General features: G+C 46.0%; 1 protein-coding gene across 3 annotated transcripts in view; it reads right to left on the minus strand.

The window, feature by feature from the left end:
- Positions 1-292: 292 nt before the first annotated feature.
- LOC110143537 (apolipoprotein L3-like) overlaps positions 293-22,075 on the minus strand; it is a 45,436-nt gene continuing 23,653 nt past the window's right edge. For 2 of the 3 annotated variants that reach the window (XM_020903183.2, XM_070453959.1), the window contains exons 3-4: positions 7,932-8,058; positions 293-5,093 (exon numbers count right to left, since the gene is read on the minus strand). In XM_020903183.2, the coding sequence (XP_020758842.2) occupies positions 4,235-5,093; positions 7,932-8,058 (986 nt within the window). In that variant the 3' untranslated portion in view covers positions 293-4,234. Of the gene's footprint in view, positions 5,147-7,931; positions 8,059-22,075 lie in introns of those variants that run through there. The other variant, XM_070453960.1, reaches the window with a different exon arrangement.

The following is a 22,075-nucleotide window of genomic DNA, read 5'->3' on the forward strand; positions in this document are numbered from 1 at the left end:
CCCTAGAGAGTCCGAGAGCCCACTGAAGCCCATGTGCCCTAGAGCCTGTGGCCCCCAACAAGAGAAGTTGCCACAATGAGAAGCCTACACACCACTAGTGAGTTGTCCCCACTTGCTGCAACTAGAGAAAAGCCCACACAGCAACAAAGACCCAGCACAACCAAAAGTAAAAGAAATGAATAAAGAGAATTATATACATATAAAAAAGAAAGCTGGAGTAGTAATACTCATATCAGACAAAATAGCCCTTGAAATAAAGACTGTTACAAGAGACAAAGAAGGACACTACATATGATTTAAAAAATTTTTATTTTGTATTGAGGTATAGCCAATCAGCAATGTTGTGATAGTCTCAGGTAAATAGCAAAGGGATTCAGCCATACATATACAGGTATCCATTCTCTCCCAAACTTCCCCTCCCATCCAGACTGCCACATAACATCCAGCAGAGTTCTGTGTGATATGCAGTAGATCCTTGTTGGTTATCCATTTTAAATATAGCAGTGAGAAGGACACTACATATGATTGAGGATTCAATCCAAGAAGAAGATCTAAGAATTGTAAATTTATATGCACCCAATGCAGGAGCACCTCCATATATAAGGCAAAAGTTATCAGACATAAAAGGAGACACTGACAGTAACAAAATAATGTGTGTGTGTGTTAGTAGCTCAGTCATGTCTGACTCTTTGTGGCCCCATGGACTGTAGCCCTCCAGGCTCCTCTGTCCATGGAATTCTCCAGGCAAGAATACTGGAGTGGCTAGCCACTCCCTTCTTCAGGGGATCTTGCCAACCCAGGGATCAAACGTGGGTCTCCTGCATTGCAGGCAGATTCTTTACCATCTGAGCTAGTGGGGTACTTTAACACTCCACTTACACCAATGGACAGATCATCCGGATGGAAGATTAATAAGGAAACACAGGCCTTAAATGGCACATTAGACCAGATGGACTTTATAAAGCATCCTGTCTGAAAGCAGCAAAAAATGCACTCTTTTCAAACATACATGCAGCTGTCTCCAGGGTAGATCACATGCTAGATTACAAAACAAGCCTTGGTAAATTTAAGAAAGCTGAAATCATATCAAGCATCTTTCCAACCATGACACTATGATACTAGAAATCAGCTACAATAAATAAACTGCAAAAAACACAAACATGTGGATTTTAGCCCTGGTATGTTTCACTCAGACTTTCCACTGGGATTACTAAAACATCAATATATTTGTACCATTTTTCAGATGAGAAAACTGAATACTGTGACAAGCCCCTCCCTGAGACTACTTTAGTTGAATAAGGACCTGCAGCAGAAACAAACTCCTGGTCCCTGTGGCCTGCTAGATGAAGGCCAAATCCTATGGGTCCCTCCCTTGACCTTCTATGCTCATCATAACCTTGCCCCAGCCCATTTGTCCCACCTCATCTCCTGCTGTTCTGGCCATCACCCCAATAGGCCACCCCCTCTTCTTGCCTCCACACTTTCACGCTGCAATACTTTGGGTCAAGTGGAAAAAAGTCAGGTAGAAGAACTAGGTCCAAATTATCCACTCTATTACCTGCTGTGTGACCTTGGGCAAGTCGCTTAACTTCTCTGAGTCTCCCTTTCCTCAGCTGTAAAGTGAAGAAAGGTCTAAAAGGCCCAAGTCCCAGCCTAGCACCTGCCTGCCACACTGTAGACTAATTAACGTGCAGTAATTGAAGGAAGGAAGAGGGGCATTTACTGCGCCCCCAACGAGTGCCAGACCTGTGGAGACACCGGGGATAGTGTGGTGAACTGGCAGACATAGTTGTTGCTTTTCTGGAGATTTTTCTCCAATGGGCTGCAGATGTGGTTAATGGCAGCAGGAAGCGAAGTAACTGGGGCCTTGTAACTCTGGGCAGGATTTCTCCCGCGCTGATGGCCTTGGGCCAGGGCCGAGGGTGGGAAGCGCCCTAATGTCACAGCAGCGGAGAGGAGGCTTTGAATTGCACAGCCCTCCCACCCCCTCCCCACCCCATTCACTCAGCTTCCATGGTGGGAGTCTGCATCTGCTTTACAGGCCTCCCTGTAAGTGGCGCCCCTAGCACTTAGCAGTTGGAGGAAGCGAGTTCGGAGAGCTGCAGAAAAGGCCGGTGAGAGGAGAGGCCTTTAGGCGTCACCTGTGCAGTGAGGCCCAGCCCAGTGGCCCTTGGCAACACCCCAGCCTCAAGTGGGCCCCTTGGCAGGAGGACCTGGCTGGGCCTCTCTCCAGCCACTCTCTGTGGGACGAAGGGCTGAGCAAACGAGCCCCAGTCTCTCTGGTCCCGCCTGAACTCTCCACCTGTCTCTGCTTCTCAAACCCACACACACTTGATCATAAAAGGAGTAGGTGGGAGCAGGGAGGAGGTCAAGGGTTAACCAGAGGCCCCTCAGCAATCACTTCAGGTCTCCACTGTTTTCTTCAGAAACTTTGGGAATTTTGCTTTTCACTCCCTGGTACATCAGAGTCTGATTTCCTAGAACCCAATTCCCTTCCCTCCTGCCACCAAGGGCCGGAGTACATCTGACGGCAGAGAAGGTCCCCTTCCCTTCTAGCCATGGCTTCTCTCAGGCCCTGGCACAGTCCCTGTCCCCACAGACACGTTCCCCCTCCTTAGAAGGCAGCCTTCCCATCCTCTCCTCCTGGATCGTACCCCCACACCGTGTCACCAACGTCCTCTGAACCCGACCTCCACTCTGTACCACAGCCATTTGTTTCTCTGGCTGCCGCAGCCTCCACGGTGGCCACCCTCTATGCCCCCAGTCCTCAGCACAGGCCTAGCCCTGAGGTGGGCCACGCGGGGAAAAAGGAGAGAATGAATGAATGAATAGGAAGGGCGATGGCTACTCAGGGGCTGTTGTCAGCTTTCCAGAGACGTCCACACCCTAATCCGGGAAATCTGTGAACATCCTGCCTCAAAAAGCAAAGGGTTCCTTGCAGGGCTGTTTACATTAAAGATCTGGCGATAGGAGGAAATTCTGCCCTGGACTGCAGATTCATCCCGGACCTGAAAGTTCTGCCGTCCCTTCCTGACAGCCTGCCTGGCAGACTTCAGACCTGTCTGGCCCTCCCACAGCTGCAGAAGCCAGTTCCTCACCATCAATCCATCCATCACTCAGTATTGTCCACTGAAGGAAGGCACAGCCTAGAAGTCGAGCATTACTTTATAGTCATTCAGTGACCTTACTGAGACTAGTCCAACAGCCAGTCTCTCAGGAGCTCTGCAAGGCTGTTCCAAAGAGGTAAAGGAGACAGGACGTATAAGAGTTTTCACTGAAAAAAGAAATATCCCCCAATCCCCTCTGGAAAAAAACACAAACAGGTAGTATAACATCAAATAATTACTGCTAATCAAAAATTTATGGTTACCAAAGGGGAAGGGGTGTGGTGGGATAAATTAGAGGTTTAGAATTAACAGATAAACACTACTATATATAAAATAGATAACTGAGAAGGACCTACCATATAGCACAGGGAACTATATATATCTTGTAATAACCTATAAGAAAAAAGAATCTGAAAAATACCTACTCTTTGTATATATACATAACAGAATCACTGTACTATATACCTGAAACTAACATGATCTTGGAAATCAACCATACTTCAATTTAGAAAACTCAATAACACAGAAGCTAGAAAGTTCTGTTTGTTTTCTGCCTGGGGTCCCCTTGAGGTGATGTAGATCTTTGGTGAAATGCTCAGGGGGGCACCATGGAGGGATGCAGAAATCAGAGTAAGAGAGGTCATACATGATGCTATGTCACAGCCTCTCCCCTCTACCTGCCAACAAAGGACAGACAGAGCAAGAGGTCAGGGCTGGTGTCATGAACTGGGCTCCCTGATCATGTGACTGTTGGGCAAATAAAAAGGTGTTGGTTTCCTATTAAGCTTTTAAAAAATAAATGCAGAGGAAGCAGATCTAGAGACATGAACAAATTGGTGACACTTATTCTGTATTTTTTAAAAAAATACTTTTTGAACAGTGGTACTTGAAGCTTTGTGACTCACCTTGAGCCAAGAGGGAGAATTTAGGGAAGAAAATGACGTGTTCTGAATACAAGAGGATTTAAGGTTTTCTCTTCCTTTGGGAAAATGGCATAGTCCAGGCAATAGCCTAAAACAAGTCAGGAGACCAGCCCAGTTTCCCCCTCTGTCTTGCTTCCCCCCTAACAAGGTGCCTTCTTCTCTTGGCTCCCTACACTGCCCTGGCAGGGGCCAAGTCCAGCCCTCCTACAGACTCTCATAGCTCCGGGTGAGCTCTTCCAACTTCTTCTGCAGCTCCGCGGCCAGCTGCCTCATCCTTTGTGCTGACTCTGTCTTTGCCCCTTCATGCAAGTGCTTTGCCTCTTTCACCAGTAAGGCCACATCCATCAGGAGGGCAACACCTGCCGTGGCTGCACCCATGATCCGGGCGCCTTTGGTCATTGCCAGAGCTGTTCCTCCAAATGCTCTCTGCACCTGCTTGCCGCTTTGGGCGGAGACTCGCCCCGTAGTCATGAAGCGCTTCGCGTGGGACGCTAAGCGAGGGTTGACTTTGGCCAGCTTGATGGCACGAACATTTTTCCCAATGCCTTGCAAGGCTTGGATGAAGTTCTTTGTAGAGGAAACAATCTGGGGTGTGCTTTTCTGTAAAACCTCTGCAAACGCCCCCTCTTCAATGATAGCTGTTGGCACAAGGCGACTGGCTTCAGTTTCTGCTGATGATCTGCTTACGTGTTCCACGATGCTGGTGGACACGCTGGTCACAGCAGCCGCTGCTCCCAGCCCTAACCCAGTGGCTGAGAGTCCCAGACTGATGCCTGCTGTCATGGGTGCCAGAGCCAGGCCAAGGATGGTCAGGACGCCAGACACAGCGCCGGCAGAGTTGGCCACCACGCTGGAGATGGTGCAGTCCCTGTGCACCTTGTCGACCTTGTCTGCCAGCGCATGGAGCTTTGCTATGCTGTCCTCCAGCTCCTGTTTCACCCGAGGAAATTCCTCCAAAAACCGCTTCCTGTCCAGCTGGTCCTTTTGTGGCCTGTGTTGGTCCTCCTCTACCAAGTCTGTTTTCAGCTCCAGCAGATATTCATGTATGGCATCTGTCTCTTCCCTGTAACAGTGAACATCACGGGACTCCATAAAATAGTCTTGACAAGAGCTATCCTGTGTAAACCACAGGTATTTTATTACGAATCACAAGGAAAGAATTTTACAAATGTAAAATGTTTTTCAACATTAAGCATGTTTGGACACTGTAGATGCTCCATATACTTATTTTGTCATGGGAAAAATCAGCGAAGGTCATCTTAGAATATGCTTAACTTCAGAGAGTTATTTGATAAAGATGCCTCAGAGGCAGGTCAACACCAACACTTCCAAAGAGTTTTTAGAGTGGGAACGCCACAGAGAAACAAAGAGAAGTGGGCTTGGAGGAGAAAACCTTTGTTCAAGGGCCTCAGTGTCTAGTGAGGAGTCAACCTGCTCTTTGTCCTTGGCTACTGGAAAGTGGTCCTTATAAGCCCTAGAATATTCTGGCTGATAGGAGTGTCCTCCTCTGCCTGGGACTTTAGACACTGGACAGTATGACAAAGTGACGTAATGGGGCCTTGGGTCACGTGGTGTCAGTTCTCACCTCTGGAGGAGCTGGACTCTAGGGCATTAGTCTGACCTCTGGGTGGGGGCTGGAGAAAACAGGTCAGGATAACTTGTTGTTAAAAAGGGTGAGGGTCCCTGGTGGGCAGTGTTCCGTGTGTCCTGCCACACACTGAATACAGGACAGTAATGCATCCTGATGAAAATGGAAGCTTTGTGTGTGAAACCCACCCAGACTCTGCCCTGTGGCTGATGGGAACATTCATCCTTCCCTGTAATAAACTGTAACTGGGATCATGAAGCTTTCAGTGAGTTCTGTGCATCCCTCTAGGGAATTCTCAGACCTTCGAGTAGCTTTGGGAACCCCCAAACTTGCCATTGATGTCAAATGTAAGGACAGTCCTGGGGACTGTGCCCTTGCAATTTACAGATTGGCTAACTCTGTGTACATAGAATCTTTTTAAACACATTACTCAGAGCTATAAGGACCCTTAAAGGTCATTTTGCCTGGCATCTGCTCTCCCGCAAGCCTGATAACATTGGCCTTCCCAGCTGCAGGTCACTGGGTCTACCCACTGTCCCAACTGATAGAGAACCAGGAGCTGTGCTGTGAGCCTGTCTCCCTGGGACTCTCCAGCACATCTCCCCGACTCCTGATTCATCACCCAGCACCCTGACTCTCAGGGGTCACCAGTCTAACTCACACAACTGCCTGCCCTCCAAGGCTGTGTACAACTTTATGGAACCTCTAAAGATTCAAGAGGCTTGAGGAAACACCCATCTGAATGCTGAGCCTGAGGAGACCGGCACTTGCACAGCTGGTGGAGGAAGCGTTTTCCTCTTGGGTGGGGATGTGTGAGGCTCCTTAGAATCCCTCAAATGACACACAATTGCAGCCACTCACTGTGGGCCTGAAGGGCTCACTGAGCCACACAGCCTTCCACTTAGATTAGACGAGGGTCCCAGATGGAGGGAGAACCCAGGTCCCAGGCAGGGTGTGCAGACAGGGTCACCCAGGGCCCTCTAGCCCAGCGTGAGGGGACCCCGTCAGGGAGGGAAGAAATGTCCCCCCTCCCACTCAGGGGACCTCAGCTAGGGTCACAGCCCCTTCGGTTTGTGTCCTTGAGGCCCACTCTCCTCACTCTAGTCCTGGCCCTGCTGCCCAAGCCTGTCTACTAGTCCTCCAACTTGGACCCTCTGCTCCACCCTGACTCCTGGGTCTGACCCTGGTGCAGGTCTCCCTGGTCCTTTGGACAAGATGGTTGCTCTTGGTTCCCCACCTCTGACCCTGCAGTTCACTCTGAGGCCATCACCATAATCCATCAGACTGAATTGCTATTCCCATTGGACACAGGACAGATCTGATGCTCCAAGACATAAGCCCAGAGCCCCAGAGCTGGGCAGGACTAGAGCCAGGACCCCACCAGCTCCATTCAGTTGCTCTCCAGCCTCTCTGCCGTATGGGGCAGCAGGATCTTGCAGGGCTGATACAGTTCCTAAGATGGGGAATGAGAGCACTCTAGTCAGCATCCCAGGAATGCAAAGTGATGCTGGTGTCAGGATTTTATGACTTATCCTAAATAGGGCCCCACCTGGTTTTCATCACCAGGAAAAAGGACCTTGGCCCCTGTCTCTTTCCAAAAAGCTTATTTTAAAGGTTAACGTTGAACGCCTACTCTGTGGGCTTCCCTGGTAGCTCAGCTGGTAAAGGATCTGCCTGCAATGGAGGAGACCCCAGTTTGATTCCCAGGTCAGGAAGATCTCCTGGAGAAGGGATAGTTTACCCACTCCAGTATTCTTGGGCTTCCCTGGTAGCTCAGACAGTAAAGAATCTGCCTGCAATGCAGGAAACCTGGGTTACATCCCTGGGTTGGGAAGATCCCCTGGAGGTGGGCATGGCAACCCACTCCAGTATTCTTGCCTGGAAAATTCCATGGACAAATAGCCTGGTGGGCTACAGCCCATGGGGTTGCAAAGAGTCGGACACGACTGAAGCAACTAATCACCGCACAGCACACCGACTCTGTGTCAGTCATTACAGAAGCACTTTGCATGCATGACCTCAGTGTCCTCACAATAAAACTGAACAAATGAAGAAACTAAGGCCAAGAGTAGATCGATAACTTGTCCAAGGCCATGTAACCTGCCCCTTTCTTTGCACGTTTCATCTCTTCTCAACCTGAGACCGTTCACTACCAGAAAATGACACGGAGGAAATTTTCCTCATAGAATCTTGAGAAGGAACATCCTCGACCCCCAACCATAGTCCTGCCTGGAGGAGGTGTGCCTGCCAGGAGGAAGCTACCCTGGTGCAGGGGGATACAGGTGACATTTCTGATGCACTCGTGCATGTTACCTGGACAAATCAGCCTCAGCCACAAAACTCTCCCAGGCTTCCTCTTCAGTGAGCAGGAGTTCCAGCTGTTCTCTGCTCACTGTGTCCTGCAAATACTGAATGATATCCTCAAAAAAGTTTTCACTCTCTAGACGGAAAAAAAAGATTAGAGGAAATAATGACAGAATCTAAATGGTATTGAGTATAAACTGGTTAATCTTCCTGAGTAGCAGTCATCCGGGGTTCCTGTTGATCGATTCACCTGGGGTTATGGGTGGACTGTATCCACCTCCTATCCAATTCATAAGTTGAAGCTCGAACTCCCCACCCCCATGACTAGTAGAAGATAGGGCCTTTAAGGAGATAATTATAGTGAAATGAGATAACAAGTGGGGGGCCCTAATCCAATAAGATTGGTGTCCTTATTTGAAGAAGACACCAGATATCTTCCTCCCTCTCTTTCCTGCAGCATAAAGAGCTGTTAATTTTTCTTATTTATTCTGCTTCACTAAGAGTGAAAGGAATCCAGGGCATACATGGAAGGAATCCACAGCACTAACTGTGTGTTGATTGATTGGGGTGAGTGGGAGAAATAGCTGAGTCTCTGCAGGGGTGTTTGAGATCAATAGAACCAGTACTGGGTACTGCCTGAGGCAGTCACACCTGGCAAACAGGTGTTTATATATGGGAGCACTGAACAGATGCCCAAACACAGCATGGAGGAAGGAGGGTCCTGGAGGAGGGGGAGAGGTTTCCATCTGGAACTAACATATTTCAGGTAGAGGGGACAGCACCACACTAGGCAGGGCCTAATACATGGCCCAGGCCACACTTGTTGTTGTTCAGTAGATAGGTCCTGTCTGACTCTTTGCAATGCTATGGACTGTAGCATGCCAGGCTCCTCCGTCCTCCACGATCTCCTGAAGTTTGCTCAAATTCATATCCATGGAATCAGTGATGCCATCAAACCACCTCATCTTCTGTCATCCCCTTCTCCTTCTACCTTCAAACTTTCCCAGCATCAGGGTCTTTTCAAATGAGTCAGCTCTTACCATCAGGTGGCCAAACTATTGGAGCTTCAGCTTCAGCATCAGTCCTTTTAATGAATATTCAGGACTGATCTCCTTTAGGATTGACTGGTTTGATTTCCTTGCAGTCCAAGGGACTCTCAAGAGTCTTCTCCAACACCACAGTTTGAAAGCATCAAGTCTTTGGGGCTAAGTCCGCTTTATGGGCCAACCCTCACATCTGTACATGGCTACCAGAAAAACCATAGCTTTGACTATAAACACCTTTGTCAGAATGGCCCAGGCCACAGACACACATTGTATTTGATTCTCATAACAACAAAATGTAATATTCTTTTCATTTTACAGGTGAGTTCAGGTAAGGTAATCCAGGTCACACAGGTGGGAGGTGGCAAAGCTCAGACTGGGGTTCAGTTCAGAGTCTACTGACCCTTGAAAAGTGACTAGGCTGGTGGCAGGGGGAGAGCCAGAGGAAGCAGCCTCTGTGGAGACGCCCCAGGGTCTGGGAGCAGGAGGAGGATCGGAAAAGGGAGAGGGCAGGAGAAGGCCCAGAGATGCTGGGGGGCCTCCTCTCCACATCCTGTCTGGCCTCGGGGACTCCATCTGCTGTCCCCCCTCCCTGCGGGCGGTCCTGGCCTCACTTCTGAGTCATTAGCTGGGCTTAGGGGTCTGGAGGGGAGGAAGTGAATACCTTGGCCGTGGCTCTCTGAGGAGACAGCCGCGAAGTAGGCTGAGGGAACAGACCCCTTGCACTCTATGGGACTCGAGGATGCTTATCCATCCCCTTCTTGGTTCTTGATTCCTCTGTAGGTTAACTCAGACTGGAGACGCTGAGAGGCTAAGAGGCAGGAAGGCCAGAGGCCCCCAAATGGAGGAAATAGGCTGCAAGTGTCAGACATTTTTATCTCTCTCTTAAGTGGCAGGAGGAAACAAACTACAAGTGTCAGACTTTCCCCCTCTTCTCTATACAAAATTAAAAGGAGGTTTCTTTTAAAATTCTCTGTTGCCATGATGACACCTGGTTCCACCTGAACTTAACTTTTCTCAAACCTTGAGAGAACCAATGCATTTTTTTCTCATGGAAATGCTTTTCTTAACCTATGTTAATGAACTATGTATTGAGAGGGTAACAGTCAGGAAGGCCAGGGGTCTCCAAAGGGAGGAAATAGGCTGCAAATGTCAGACATTTTTACCTCTCTTAAGTGGCAGGAGGAAACAAACTAGCGATATTTTTTTCTTTCTCTATACAAATTTAAAAGGAGGTTTCTCTTAAAATACTGGGTTGCCATAATGACACCTGGAGTCATCTGAGGTTAACTATTCTCAAACCTTGAGTTAACCAATGTATTTTTCTTATGGAAATGTTTGTCTTAAGCTATGTTAATGTACTATGCATTTACCCCAAACTCTGTCTTCAAGTGGGTTCCGCCTAATGGCTCAGAACCTACTTGACAAACCATTATTTTATACTCAGATATTGTCCCCCGATCTATGTAAATGAAACTATTTGTATGGTAATCTGCCCTTCTATAAGATTCAAGTCAATTGTTTTATGGCCCGGGATGAATCATCTGGTGCCAAGATTATCCCAAAATACATTTTATGGATGAGGGGCCTGGTGCCATTCTGTTTTAAGACATTGCTTTTTTTCATTAACAGACTGCTAGTGACTATATAACATCCAGCTAAAGACTAGCTGGGGGGTACTCTTTCTGCCCCCTTCTAATGCCTATGTCAGAAGCTGTCTCTATCTTCTTTATACTTTAATAAAACTTTACTACACAAAAGCTTTGAGTGATCAAGCCTTCCCTCCGGCCCTGGACTGAATTCTTCTCCTCCGGAGGCCAAGGATTCTGGCGTCTTTTCGTGGGTCAGGAACAACCTTTCAGTGTTTACCCTAGACTTTTTCTTCAAGTCGGTTCTGCCTAAGGCTCAGAACCGAGTTGACAAACCAGTATGTTTTACTCAACAAACTAGTTTCTACATTTGCATGTTTTACTCATGCAAATGTTCTCTTAAGCTATGTTAATGAGACTATGTATTTGCTTGGAAATCTGCCTTTCTTCAAGATTCATGTCAATAGTTTTATGGCCTGGGTTAACTCACCGTGTGCCAATAAATTATCTGAAAATACATGTTGTGGCTGAGCGGCCTGGTGACAGTCTATGTGTTTTGAGACAGTTCCTTTTACTAATTAGCAGTCTGCTAGTATGTATATAACTTCCTGCTAAAGACCAGCAGGGGGGTACTCTTTCTGTCCGCTTCTGATGTCTATGTCAGAAGCTTTTTCTATCTCTTTTATACTTTAATAAAACTTTATTACACTAAAGCTCTGAGCGATCAAGCCTTGTCACTGGCCCCAGATTGAATTCCTCTCCTCCAGAGGCCAAGAATACTGGCATCTTTCATGGCTCAGCGACTGTTCATCTTGGGGGCTCATCTGGGATTCTTTAGGACAACTTAAGAATGCTTGGAGCTCTAGGTCTTTGTTCTCCTAGCAAACACATTTTCTGCTGTACTTTACTAACTCTATGGTGTGCTTGTGTGTGTGATTGATTGAGAGATACACGTGTGAAGCAAGAGCTGTGTCCTAATCTGTGGTTCTGAGGTGACCTCACATGGCTTATGGCAGAAACCTCATTGGGGAATTATACCGACCTGCTAATGTCAAGAGGCACCCAATGTCTCCTCCAGGGGAACAGCCAGAGATGGACAAAGTGTGTGAACCAAATTCTCCTTTTTCCATCAAACTTTCCAGTCTCTTTGACCATTTCATAACTTCCTGGGAATTAGAGCTACTAACCTGATCTGTAGGCTCATAGACTTTCAAGCGACTCGTGATCTATGCTATTACTGTGTACTGTTACTTAGTTCGCAAACTTGGATTGGTAGTTAGGAAACGCCTAGCCTCGCTAAGAGTCGAAAGTATGGAAGCTAGATGGAGCTCTAGCTCCAAGAGCATCTTTCGGGTTAAAGGTTACTCAGACAGGAAGTATAGCGGGCTTCTTCCTTTGGTAACTCTAGCTTTTAGCGGACCAGAGGAGGCTCTCCAGAGGCTTCTGTCCCAACTCCTTACATATTCTTTCTGTGGAAACTGTGGGAATGAACTGGAAGGACTGGCCCTCATAACTCGAGGACAAAGTCACTTTTGCCTCGCTGGCCAGCCCTTCACCATCTCTTCTGCTATCACTTATGATGGTGTGGTGATGCTTGGGAGGAACATCTGATTTTATGTTCGGCCCTTTATGATTCACCGGCTTTGTGTTCAGGAACACACCCAGGGTTGTGCGCAGGCGCTCAGGAGATGACTGCTTCCCCCAGCGGCCTGAGCTTGGCAGGTGTTCCAGAAGGTTAATCAGGTGGCACCTCGGGTGGCATCAGAGGCGAGCAAAGGCTTTAATGGTGAAGAACTGGATATTAGTCTGGGACGCCAGCAGGTCTACCCCTGATGCATCCACCCTGCCTCAATGGTAGAACGGGGAGGGATGGTAGAGGCATACCTGAATCAGTAAGAGACAGGTTGACTCTGGCCAGGAAAGGAAGCTTAGTTGGAAGACCTGTCTCCATTTCCATCTAGAGCAGGAAGGGATGCCTCCGGTAGAAAGACAGTGCTGGTCGCTTTTTTTTCTCTCTTATAGATGGGAGCTAACAATTCCAGCCTCACTCCTTTGAAAAACTTGGATAGATTTGATCCCCAGAGCTTAAAGAAGACACGCCTGATCTTCCTAGGAGATACTGCATGGCTACGGTATCCACTGGAGGGTGGCGACGGGTGGCTGGTTGGAGGGTCTCTTAATTATAATACTGTTTTACAATTAGACAGGTTCTGTAGAAAACAAGGGAAATGGATAGAAGTAGCATATATGTTGCCCTTTTTCTCTCTGTGAGACATGCCAGATTTATGTCCTAAGAGTATCGATTTGGGTAGGAAACTTTCAGCTCCCTACTTGGCTTTAAGACCTTACTTGGAAAGATGTGATGTATATCCTGGGACAGATGCTAACTCCTGACTCAAAAACTCGAGTTTTGGGGAAAGTTGTTGCCTATGGAGATGAATGGCTTGGAAATGAATCAGTAGGGAAGAGGGAGGATGAGATAGCTGCCCTCCCCACTGGGAATCAGGTGGTCCCAACTATAGAACCAGATTAGGATTATAACATGGCTAAAGGAAGATGGGATTGGAGTCATTTTGTCAGATATGTTCTTGAAGGACTCAAGCAAGTGCGTGCTAAGACGTTAAACTATGCCAAATTGACAAACATAGAATAGGAAGAGAAGGAAGCTCCTGGTAAATTCTTAGACTGAGGAAGCCCTTTGCAGATTCACTGAGATTGATCCTGAAAGTGAAGAGGGAAGAGTGATCTTGAAGCACAGATTTCTCACTCAGTCGGCTCCAGATGTCCACCGTAAGCTACTAAAACAAATGTATGGACCAAATCAGTCTTTAGATAATCTGTTGCAACTGGCTCAGACAGTCTATTATGGCAGGGAATATGAGGAAAAGGAAAGGCAGAGAAAGACCAAGGAACAGGTGGAAGCCCTTGTAATGGCTGTCAGAACTGTTCTTTAACAGCCTGAGAAAAGTACCAGGAGGGACCTAGGTGAAAAGGGATGGCTTGCTATTACTGTGGAAAGGAGGGGCACCTCAAGTGGGATTGCCCTCAGGCATCTAAGCCACCCCAGGCTCCATGTCCAGTCTGTAAGGAACCACACTGGAGGAGAGACTGCCTCCAGAGGTGTAGGTCCAAGGGGTCAGACTCTCAAGACAATCAGGACTGAAGGTGCCCAGGGGTTTCCACACAAGCTCCCATCCTAATTATACCTGAGGAACCCCAGGCATTAATAACTGTGGGGGCCCAATCTGTCCATTTCCTTTTGGACACCAGGGCAGCCTATTCTGTGCTTCCTGAAGCCCCTGGCCCACTTTCTCCCCGATCTGCTTCCATAATGGGGCTGTCTGGATTAGCCAAACATTATTATTTCTGTCATCCTCTAAGCTGTCACTGGGACTCTATGCTATTTTCACATGAATTTCTGATCATGCCAGATTCTCCCTCACCCCTTTTGGGAAGGGATATACTGAGCAAGGCCCATGCCTCTGTTTTCAAGAATATGGAGCCTTCCCTTTCTCTCCCATTAATTGAACAAAATGTAAATCCTAGAGTGTGGGCTGATGGAAAAACTGTGGTCAAGTACAAAATGCTATTCCTGTAGTTGTTAAACTCAAATACTGACACTTATTTCCACATCGAAAACAGTATCCACTAAAAACAAAGGTTAAGGAAGGGTTAAAACCCATCACTGAAAATTTAAAGGACCAGGGGCTATTAATTCCCTGTAGCAGTCCATGCAACACTACTATTTTGGGTGTAAAGAAGTCAAATGATGAATGGAAACTAGTTCAAGATTGACAATAAATGAGGCTGTAGTTCCTTTACACCCTGGGGTGCCTAATCCTTATGCTCTGTTGTCTGAAATTCCTGAATGAGCCAAATATTTTTAAATCATCCCCTATCTATGACTTTAAGACAATTGAGAAGGTTTTTAGGAATCACAGGCTACTGCCACATTTGGATTCCAGGTTATGGGGAACTTGCCCGGCCTTTATATAAACTTATAACTGAAACTCAGCTAGCCCAAACTAACAAACTGGTTTGGTCTCCAGATGCTCTAAGGCTTTTAAGGCTCTTCAGATTTCTCTCCTGCAAGCTCCCACTATGATCTTGCCCACAGGGTCAGAATTTAATTTGTTTGTCACTAAAAGAAAAGGTACGACCTTGGGAGTTTTGACACAACCCCAAGGGCCTCACCAGGAGCCTATAGGATACCTGAGCAGAGACTTAGATGTAGTGGGTTAGAGTTAGGGCATGTGGGTGGCCACACTATCTAAGAGTAATTTCTGAAACTGCTTTATTAGGATGTGAAGCTCTTAAAATTATTAATGGGTGAAATCTTACTGTACTAATGAGAGAGTCAATTCCTGGGCAGGTTGATAAGTCCAGGGGTCCCCAAGGAGAGAGGGGTCTGGAATTCTCAAGGAGGAAGAAAAGACAAACTTTTTTGTCTTTCTATATTCCTTAGGATTATATAACAATAATGTATCCTGCTTGAGAACAGTCTCTGGAAAAAACCTTCTGGCTAATCCTGTTATCTTAAGGTGTAAACTATGGAAGTAGGTCTAGTGAGGTCTTTATAATCTCCAGACATTCTTTTGATTCACTTTAATAACTAATTAGAGAGTATATAACTCCATGGGTAACACTAGCAAGTGGGTACTCTTTCTGCCCCCTTCTGATGCCTATGTCAGAAGCTTTCTCTATCTCCTTTATACTTTAATAAAACTTTATTACACCATGTCTGATTCCTGTCAATGTATGGCAAAAACCACTACAATAGTGTAAAGTAATTAGCCTCCAACTAATAAAAATAAATGGAAAAAAAAACTTTATTGTACAAAAGCTCTGAGTGATCAAGCTTTGTCTCTGGCCCCGGATTGAATTCTTCTCCTCCAGAGGCCAAGAATCCTGGCGTCTTGCATGGTTCAACAACAACTTTTCATCTTGAGGGCTCGGCTGGGATTCTTCAGGACAAGGTAAGGATGCTTGGAGCTCTAGCTCTTTGTTCTCCTAGAGAACACGTTTTCTGCTGTACTTTACTAACTCTACAGTGCGCTTGCATGAATGAATGAAACGCCCTGCGTGAAGCAAGTGAGGAGCCCTGCTCTGCGGTTCTGCGGCGACCTCATATGGCTTATGGCAGAAACATGTCGGGGGTTTTTACCGACCTGCCAATGCCAAGAAGCACCTAATGTCTCCTTTAGGGACAAACCAGAAATGGGCAAAGCGTGTGGACCGAACTTTCTTTTCTCGGTCAAACTTTTCAGTCTCTTTGACCATTTCATAACTCCTTGGAATTAGAAGTACTAACCTAATCTGTCGGATCGTAGACTTTCAAGGGACTTTTGATCTATGCTGTTACTGCGTACTATGACTTAGGTCCCAAACTTGGAGCGGTAGTCAGGAAGCACCTAGCTTTGCTAGGCACGGAAAGTTTGGAAGATAGATGGAGCTCTAGCTCTAAGAGCATCTCTGAGGTTAAAGGTTACTCAGATTGGAACTACAAGGGATTGTTTTTCCTTTGGTAACGCTGGCTCTTAGTGGACCAGAGGAGACTCTTATACTGGTGTGGTGACGCTTAGGAGGCTCTTATATTGGTGTGGTGACGCTTGGAAGGAACATCTCAGTTTTATGTTCATATTGGTCTTACTGTGGTCAGGAATATACTCAGGGTCGTGCACAGGCACTCAGGTGACGAATGTTTCCCCCAGCAGTCTTAGCTTGAGAGGCATTCCGGAAGGTTACTCTGATTGCACCCTGGGTGGCATCAGAGGCAAGCAAGGTTTTAATGGTGAGGAGTTGGACGTCAGTCAGGATGCCATCAGGTCTACCCCTGGTGCATCTCTACCCTGTCTCGGTGGTAGAACTGGGAGGGACGAGTAGGTCGCCTGCATCGGTAAGGGACAGACTAAGTCCGACCAGGAAAGAAAAGCTTTGGTGTAAAGTCTGTCTACACCCCTGTCTAGAGCAGGGAGGGATGCCTCTGGCAGAATGAGGGTACTGGTCGCTTTTTTTTCTCTCTTACAGATGGGAGCTAACAATTCCAGCCTCACTCCTTTGAACTGTATCCTGAAAAACTGGGATAGATTTGATCCCCAGGGCTTAAAGAAGACACACCTAGTCTTCCTATGTGATACTGCATGGCCATGGTATCCATTGGAGAATGGTGAATGGTGGCTGGTTGGAGGGTCTCTTATTATACAGTAAGTATAATACTGTTTTACAATTAGACTGGTTCTGTAGAAAAGAAGGAAAATGGGCAGAAGTAGCATATGTGTTGCCCTTTTTCTCTCTGCAAAATATGCCAGACTTATGTCCTAAGGGTATAGATTTGGGTGTGACACCTTCAGCTCCCTTCTGTCCTCCTACTTTGCTAGATGAGTTGGAGGACAGGAGACAAAGAGATAAAGAAAAGCAGCTTTCTCCAATCTATCCCTTGGATCATATGTGCAGAGCAGCCAGAGAGACTGAGGAACAGCCACACAAGCTGTTGCCTCTTCGTGAAGCACCCACCAGGAGAAATAATCAGTCTATGAGAGGTAATAAGCCTTTTTCTTATTAAGAAATACAAAAATATCAAGGAGGATCTGGGAGACTATTTAGAGGACCCAGAAAAAATATATTAGAGCTTTTAAAGGTGTTACTCTGCTTTTTGCCCTTACTTGGAAGGATATGATGTATATCTTGGGACAAATGCTGACTCCTGACTCAAAGACTCGAGTTTTGGGAAAAGCAGTTGCTTATGGAGATGAATGGTTTGGTAATGAATCAGTAGGGAAGAGGGAGGATGAGATAACCGCCCTCCCCACTGGAAATCAGGTGGTCCCAACTACAGAACCAGACTGGGACTACAACATAGCTAAAGGAAGATGGGATCAGAGTCATTTTGTCAGATGTATTCTTGAAGGACTCAGGCAGGCACGTGCTAAGCCTTTAAACTATGGCAAATTGGCAGACATAGAATAGGAGAAGGAAGCTCCTGGTAAATTCCTGGATAGACTGAGAGAAGCCTTTCACAGTTTCACTGAGGTTGATCCCGAAAGTGAAGAGGAAAAGGTGATCTTAAAGGATAGATTTCTCACTCAGTCGGCTCCAGATATCCGCCGTAAGCTATTAAAATGGGTGTATGGACCAAATCAGTCTTTAGATACTCTGTTACAACTGGCTCAGACAGTCTATTATGGTAGGGAATATGAGGAAATGAAAGAAAGGCAGAAAAGGACAAAGGAGCAGGTGGAAGCCCTCGCAATGGCTATGAAAACCATCCTTAAACAGCCTGAGAAAAATGCCCAGAGGGACCCAGGTGAAAAGGGATGGGCTTGCTATTACTGTGGAAAGGAGCGGAACCTCAAGCGGGACTGCCCTCAGGCATCTAAGCCGCCCCGGCTCCATGTCCGGTCTGCAAGGGACCACACTGGAAGAGAGACTGTCCCCAGAGGTGTAGGTTTCAGGGGTTGGACTCTCAAGATAATCAGGACTGAAGGCGCCTGGGGGGTCCCCATGAAAGCTCCTGTCCTAATTACACCTGAGGAACCCCGGGTATTAATAACTGTGGGGGGCCAGTCCGTCGATTTCCTTTTAGATACTGGGGCAACTTACTCCGTGCTTACTGAAGCCCCTGGCCCACTTTCTTCCCGATCCGCTTCCGTAATGGGACTGTCTGGACGAGCCAAAACGTATTATTTCAGTGTATCTGTCAGTTGTGACTGGGATTCGGTGCTATTTTCACACGAGTTTCTGATTGTGCCAGAGTCTCCTTCACCTCTTTTGGGAGGGGATATACTGAGCGAGGCCCATGCCTCTGTTTTCATGAATATGGAGCCCTCCCTTTCTCTCCCTTTAATTGAACAAAATGTAAATCCTAGTGTGTGGGCTGATGGAAAGTCTGTGGGTCGAGCACAAAATGCTATTCCTGTAGTTGTCAAGCTCAAAGACCCAGACTTATTCCCACATAAGAAGCAGTATCCACTGAAACCTAAGGTTAAGGAAGGGTTAAAACCCGTCATTGAGAATTTAAAGGAGCAGGAACTATTAATTCCCTGTAACAGTCTATGCAACACTCTTATCTTAGGTATAAAGAAATCAAATGGTAAATGGAGACTAGTTCAAGATTCATGAATAATAAACGAGGCTGTGGTTTCTTTACACCCCGTGGTGCCTAATCCTTATACTCTATTGTCTGAAATTCCTGAATGAGCCAAATATTTCTCAGTAATTGATTTGAAAGATGCCTTCTATTCAGTGCCTTTAGCGGAGGAAAGTCAATTTCTATTTGCCTTTGAGGACCCTATGCAGCCAGTTTCTCTGTTAACCTGGACAGTTTTGTCCCAGGGATTTCATAACAGTCCTCATTTATTAGGACAAAGTTTGTCAGGGGATATACAAGACTTTAATACCTCCGAAGTAGTTGTGTTACAATATGTAGATGATATTTTGCTCTGTGCTGAGACAGAGGGAGCTTGTTCACGAGCCTCAGAAGACTTCTTAAACTTCCTGGCAGGCTGCGGTTACAAGGCATCAAGAGAAAAGGCTCAGCTTTGTCAACAATCTGTGAGATATCTGGGTCTAATCATATCAGAAGGGACTAGGGCCATAGGCCCTGAGAGAATTAAACCTATACTAAATCATCCCCTACCTATGACTTTAAGACAATTGAGAGGATTTTGGGGAATCACAGGCTACTGTCGCGTTTGGATTCCGGGTTATGGGGAACTTGCCCAGTCTTTATATAAATTTATAGCTGAAACTCAGCAGGCCCAAACCAACAAACTGGTTTGGTCTCCAGATACTCAAAAGGCTTTTAAGGTTCTTCAGACTGCCCTCCTTCAAGCTCTTGCTCTGAGCTTGTCCACAGGGTCAGAATTTAATTTGTTTGTCACTGAAAGGAAAGGTGTATCCTTGGGAGTTTTGACACAACCTCAAGGGCCTCACCAGCAACATATTACTTATCTAAGCAGAAAATTAGATGTAATTTCACGTGGGTGGCCCCACTGCCTAAGAGTAATTGGGGCAGTGGATTTATTAGCACCTAAAGCTTTAAAAATAATTAACGGACAAAACCTTACTGTACTGACTTCTTATGATGGGAGTGAAATCTTAAAGTCTAAGGTTAATATTTAGATGACAGACAATAGGCTTCTTAAATATCAGTCATTGTTGTTAGAAGGACCAGTAACTAAGCTTAAAGTTTTGGAAACTTAAATCCTGCCTCTTTCCTTCCTGAGAAGGAAAATGAAACACCTGATCACGATTGTTCCCAATTCCTAACTTTAAACTATGCAGCTCGGGAGGATCTAATGGATACCCCATTAGACAATCCTGACATGGAAATGTTTACTGATGGCAGTTCTTTTGTTTGGGAAAAGCATAAGCAGGTTACGCCGTGGTGACTGCTGAACACGTTTTAGAAGCAAAATCTCTCCCCCAGGGAACCAGTGCTCAGTTAGTGGAGCTTGTGGCTCTGACCCGAGCTCTAGAGTTAAGCAAAGGGCAGCGAGTAAATATCTACACTGATTCTAAGTATGCTTATTTGACTTTACATGCTCATGCTGCAATATGGAAAGAAAGACAGTTTAAAACAGCAACAGGAGAACCTATTAAATATTTCAGAGAGACTGAGAGACGTTTAACTGCTATATGTTGTCCTGAAGAAGTAGCTGTTATGAATTGCAAAGGACACAACAGGGATGGGAGTAAAGTAGCTGAAGGTAATCAGCTGGCTGACTCTCAAGCCAGAAAAGTGGCACTTTACGAAACTCCTCCACTACAGATGCCTTTGATCTGGACAGGTCCTGTGGAACAGGAAAAACCACAATATATTGAGGAAGAATTTGAAAGATATGAGAAAAGAGGAGCAAAGATGGCTGATACAGGATGGTTACAGTCTGAGGATGGACGATTAATAATTCCTGAAAGTGCTCAATGGAAAATTCTTAAGGGTTTACACCAGAGTTTTCATTTGGGTGCAGAGAGTACTTACCAGATGGCTTCTCATTTGTTTGAAGGTAAAAATGTAATGAAAACTTTAAAGAACATTATCAAAAGGTGTGAGGTTTGTCAGAAAAATAACCCAAAGACTGAAAAGCTAGCAAAATCTGGATTATAACGACATGGGAAGTATCCTGGAGAGGACTGGGAAATTGATTTTACTCATATGCCAAAAGCTAATGGATATGCTTGCTTAAAAGTTTGGGTGGATACTTTTACTGGATGGATTGAGGCTTTTCCATGTCGTAGTGAACAAGCTAAGGAGGTTATGAAGATTTTAAATCATGAAATTATCCCCAGGTTTGGACTGCCACGGAGCCTTCAGAGTGACAATGGCTCCGTCTTTAAAGCTGCTGTAACTCAGGGGGGTGTCTAAAGCTCTAGGAATAGAGTATCACTTACACTGTTCCTGGAGACCCCAATCCTTAGGAAAGGTTGAAAAAGCTAATGACATTATCGAAAGACATCTGCGCCCCAGAGGGATAGGATGGGAAGGGAGGCGGGAGGGGGGTTCGGGATGGGGAACATATGTAAATCCATGGCTGATTCATGTCAACGTATGGCAAAAACCACTACAATATTGTAATGTAATTAGCCACCAACTAATAAAAATAAATGAAAATAAAAAAAGACATCTGTGCAAATTAACTCAAGAGACGTAGGACAACTAGATTAAAGTCCTACCCATAGCTTTAATGAGGGCTCGAACTGCCCCCCAAAAGGAGGGGCTGTCCCCCTTTGAATGTATTTTTTGAAGGCCTTTCTTATGCACATTGTTATAGGCCCTGAAACATTGGAATTAACTAATTATGTAACTCAGCTCTCAGTTTTCAACAGGCATTAACAGAACTCTGGGAGATGACTCCTGACCCAGCCTCTGAGTCAAGCAAGCCTCTATTTGAGCCAGGAACCGAGGTCCTCATAAAAACATTGGGGTCTGTGGGCCCATCCCTTGAGCCCCTCTGGGAAGGCCCTTACCAGGTTATTCTTTCTTCTCCCACAGCTGTTAAAGTGCCAGGAATTGATTTGTGGGTACATCACACTCGTGTTAAGAAGTGGCACCCTGAACAGAACTAAGGGACTTCATTTTATGTCTTTACTTTCTATTCTCTGGCTTTGTACTTTTCAGATAGGCGTGATAATCTATGTAAGCCTACTTATGCTGACTCCAAAAATCCTGAGTCTGTCGTTTGAACCTCAAGACAATGCTTGGGTTCACTCCTACGCAGCATTTCACAATCAGTCTAACTTCTGGGTCTGTGGAGAGCTCCCCTCTTCATCAGTGGAAGGCTTCCCGTGGTGGACATCTCCACTTCAAGGAAAAGACTTTCTCCAAGTCTGCGAATACCTTGAACAACAATCATATGCGATGCCTCTTCTTCATCTGATGACATCTAATAACCTTAAGATGGACTGATGTAACTATGGACATAATATGACTTTTCATTTTGATTTTAACTTGGTTTAATAATATTTTGCCTTACGTCTGTAACTGTATAATGGGGTTTTCTAAAAGTCTAAAAGCTTTTAAGTT

Source organism: Odocoileus virginianus, chromosome 23, assembly GCF_023699985.2.
Source record: "Odocoileus virginianus isolate 20LAN1187 ecotype Illinois chromosome 23, Ovbor_1.2, whole genome shotgun sequence".
Taxonomy (NCBI): domain Eukaryota; kingdom Metazoa; phylum Chordata; class Mammalia; order Artiodactyla; family Cervidae; genus Odocoileus; species Odocoileus virginianus.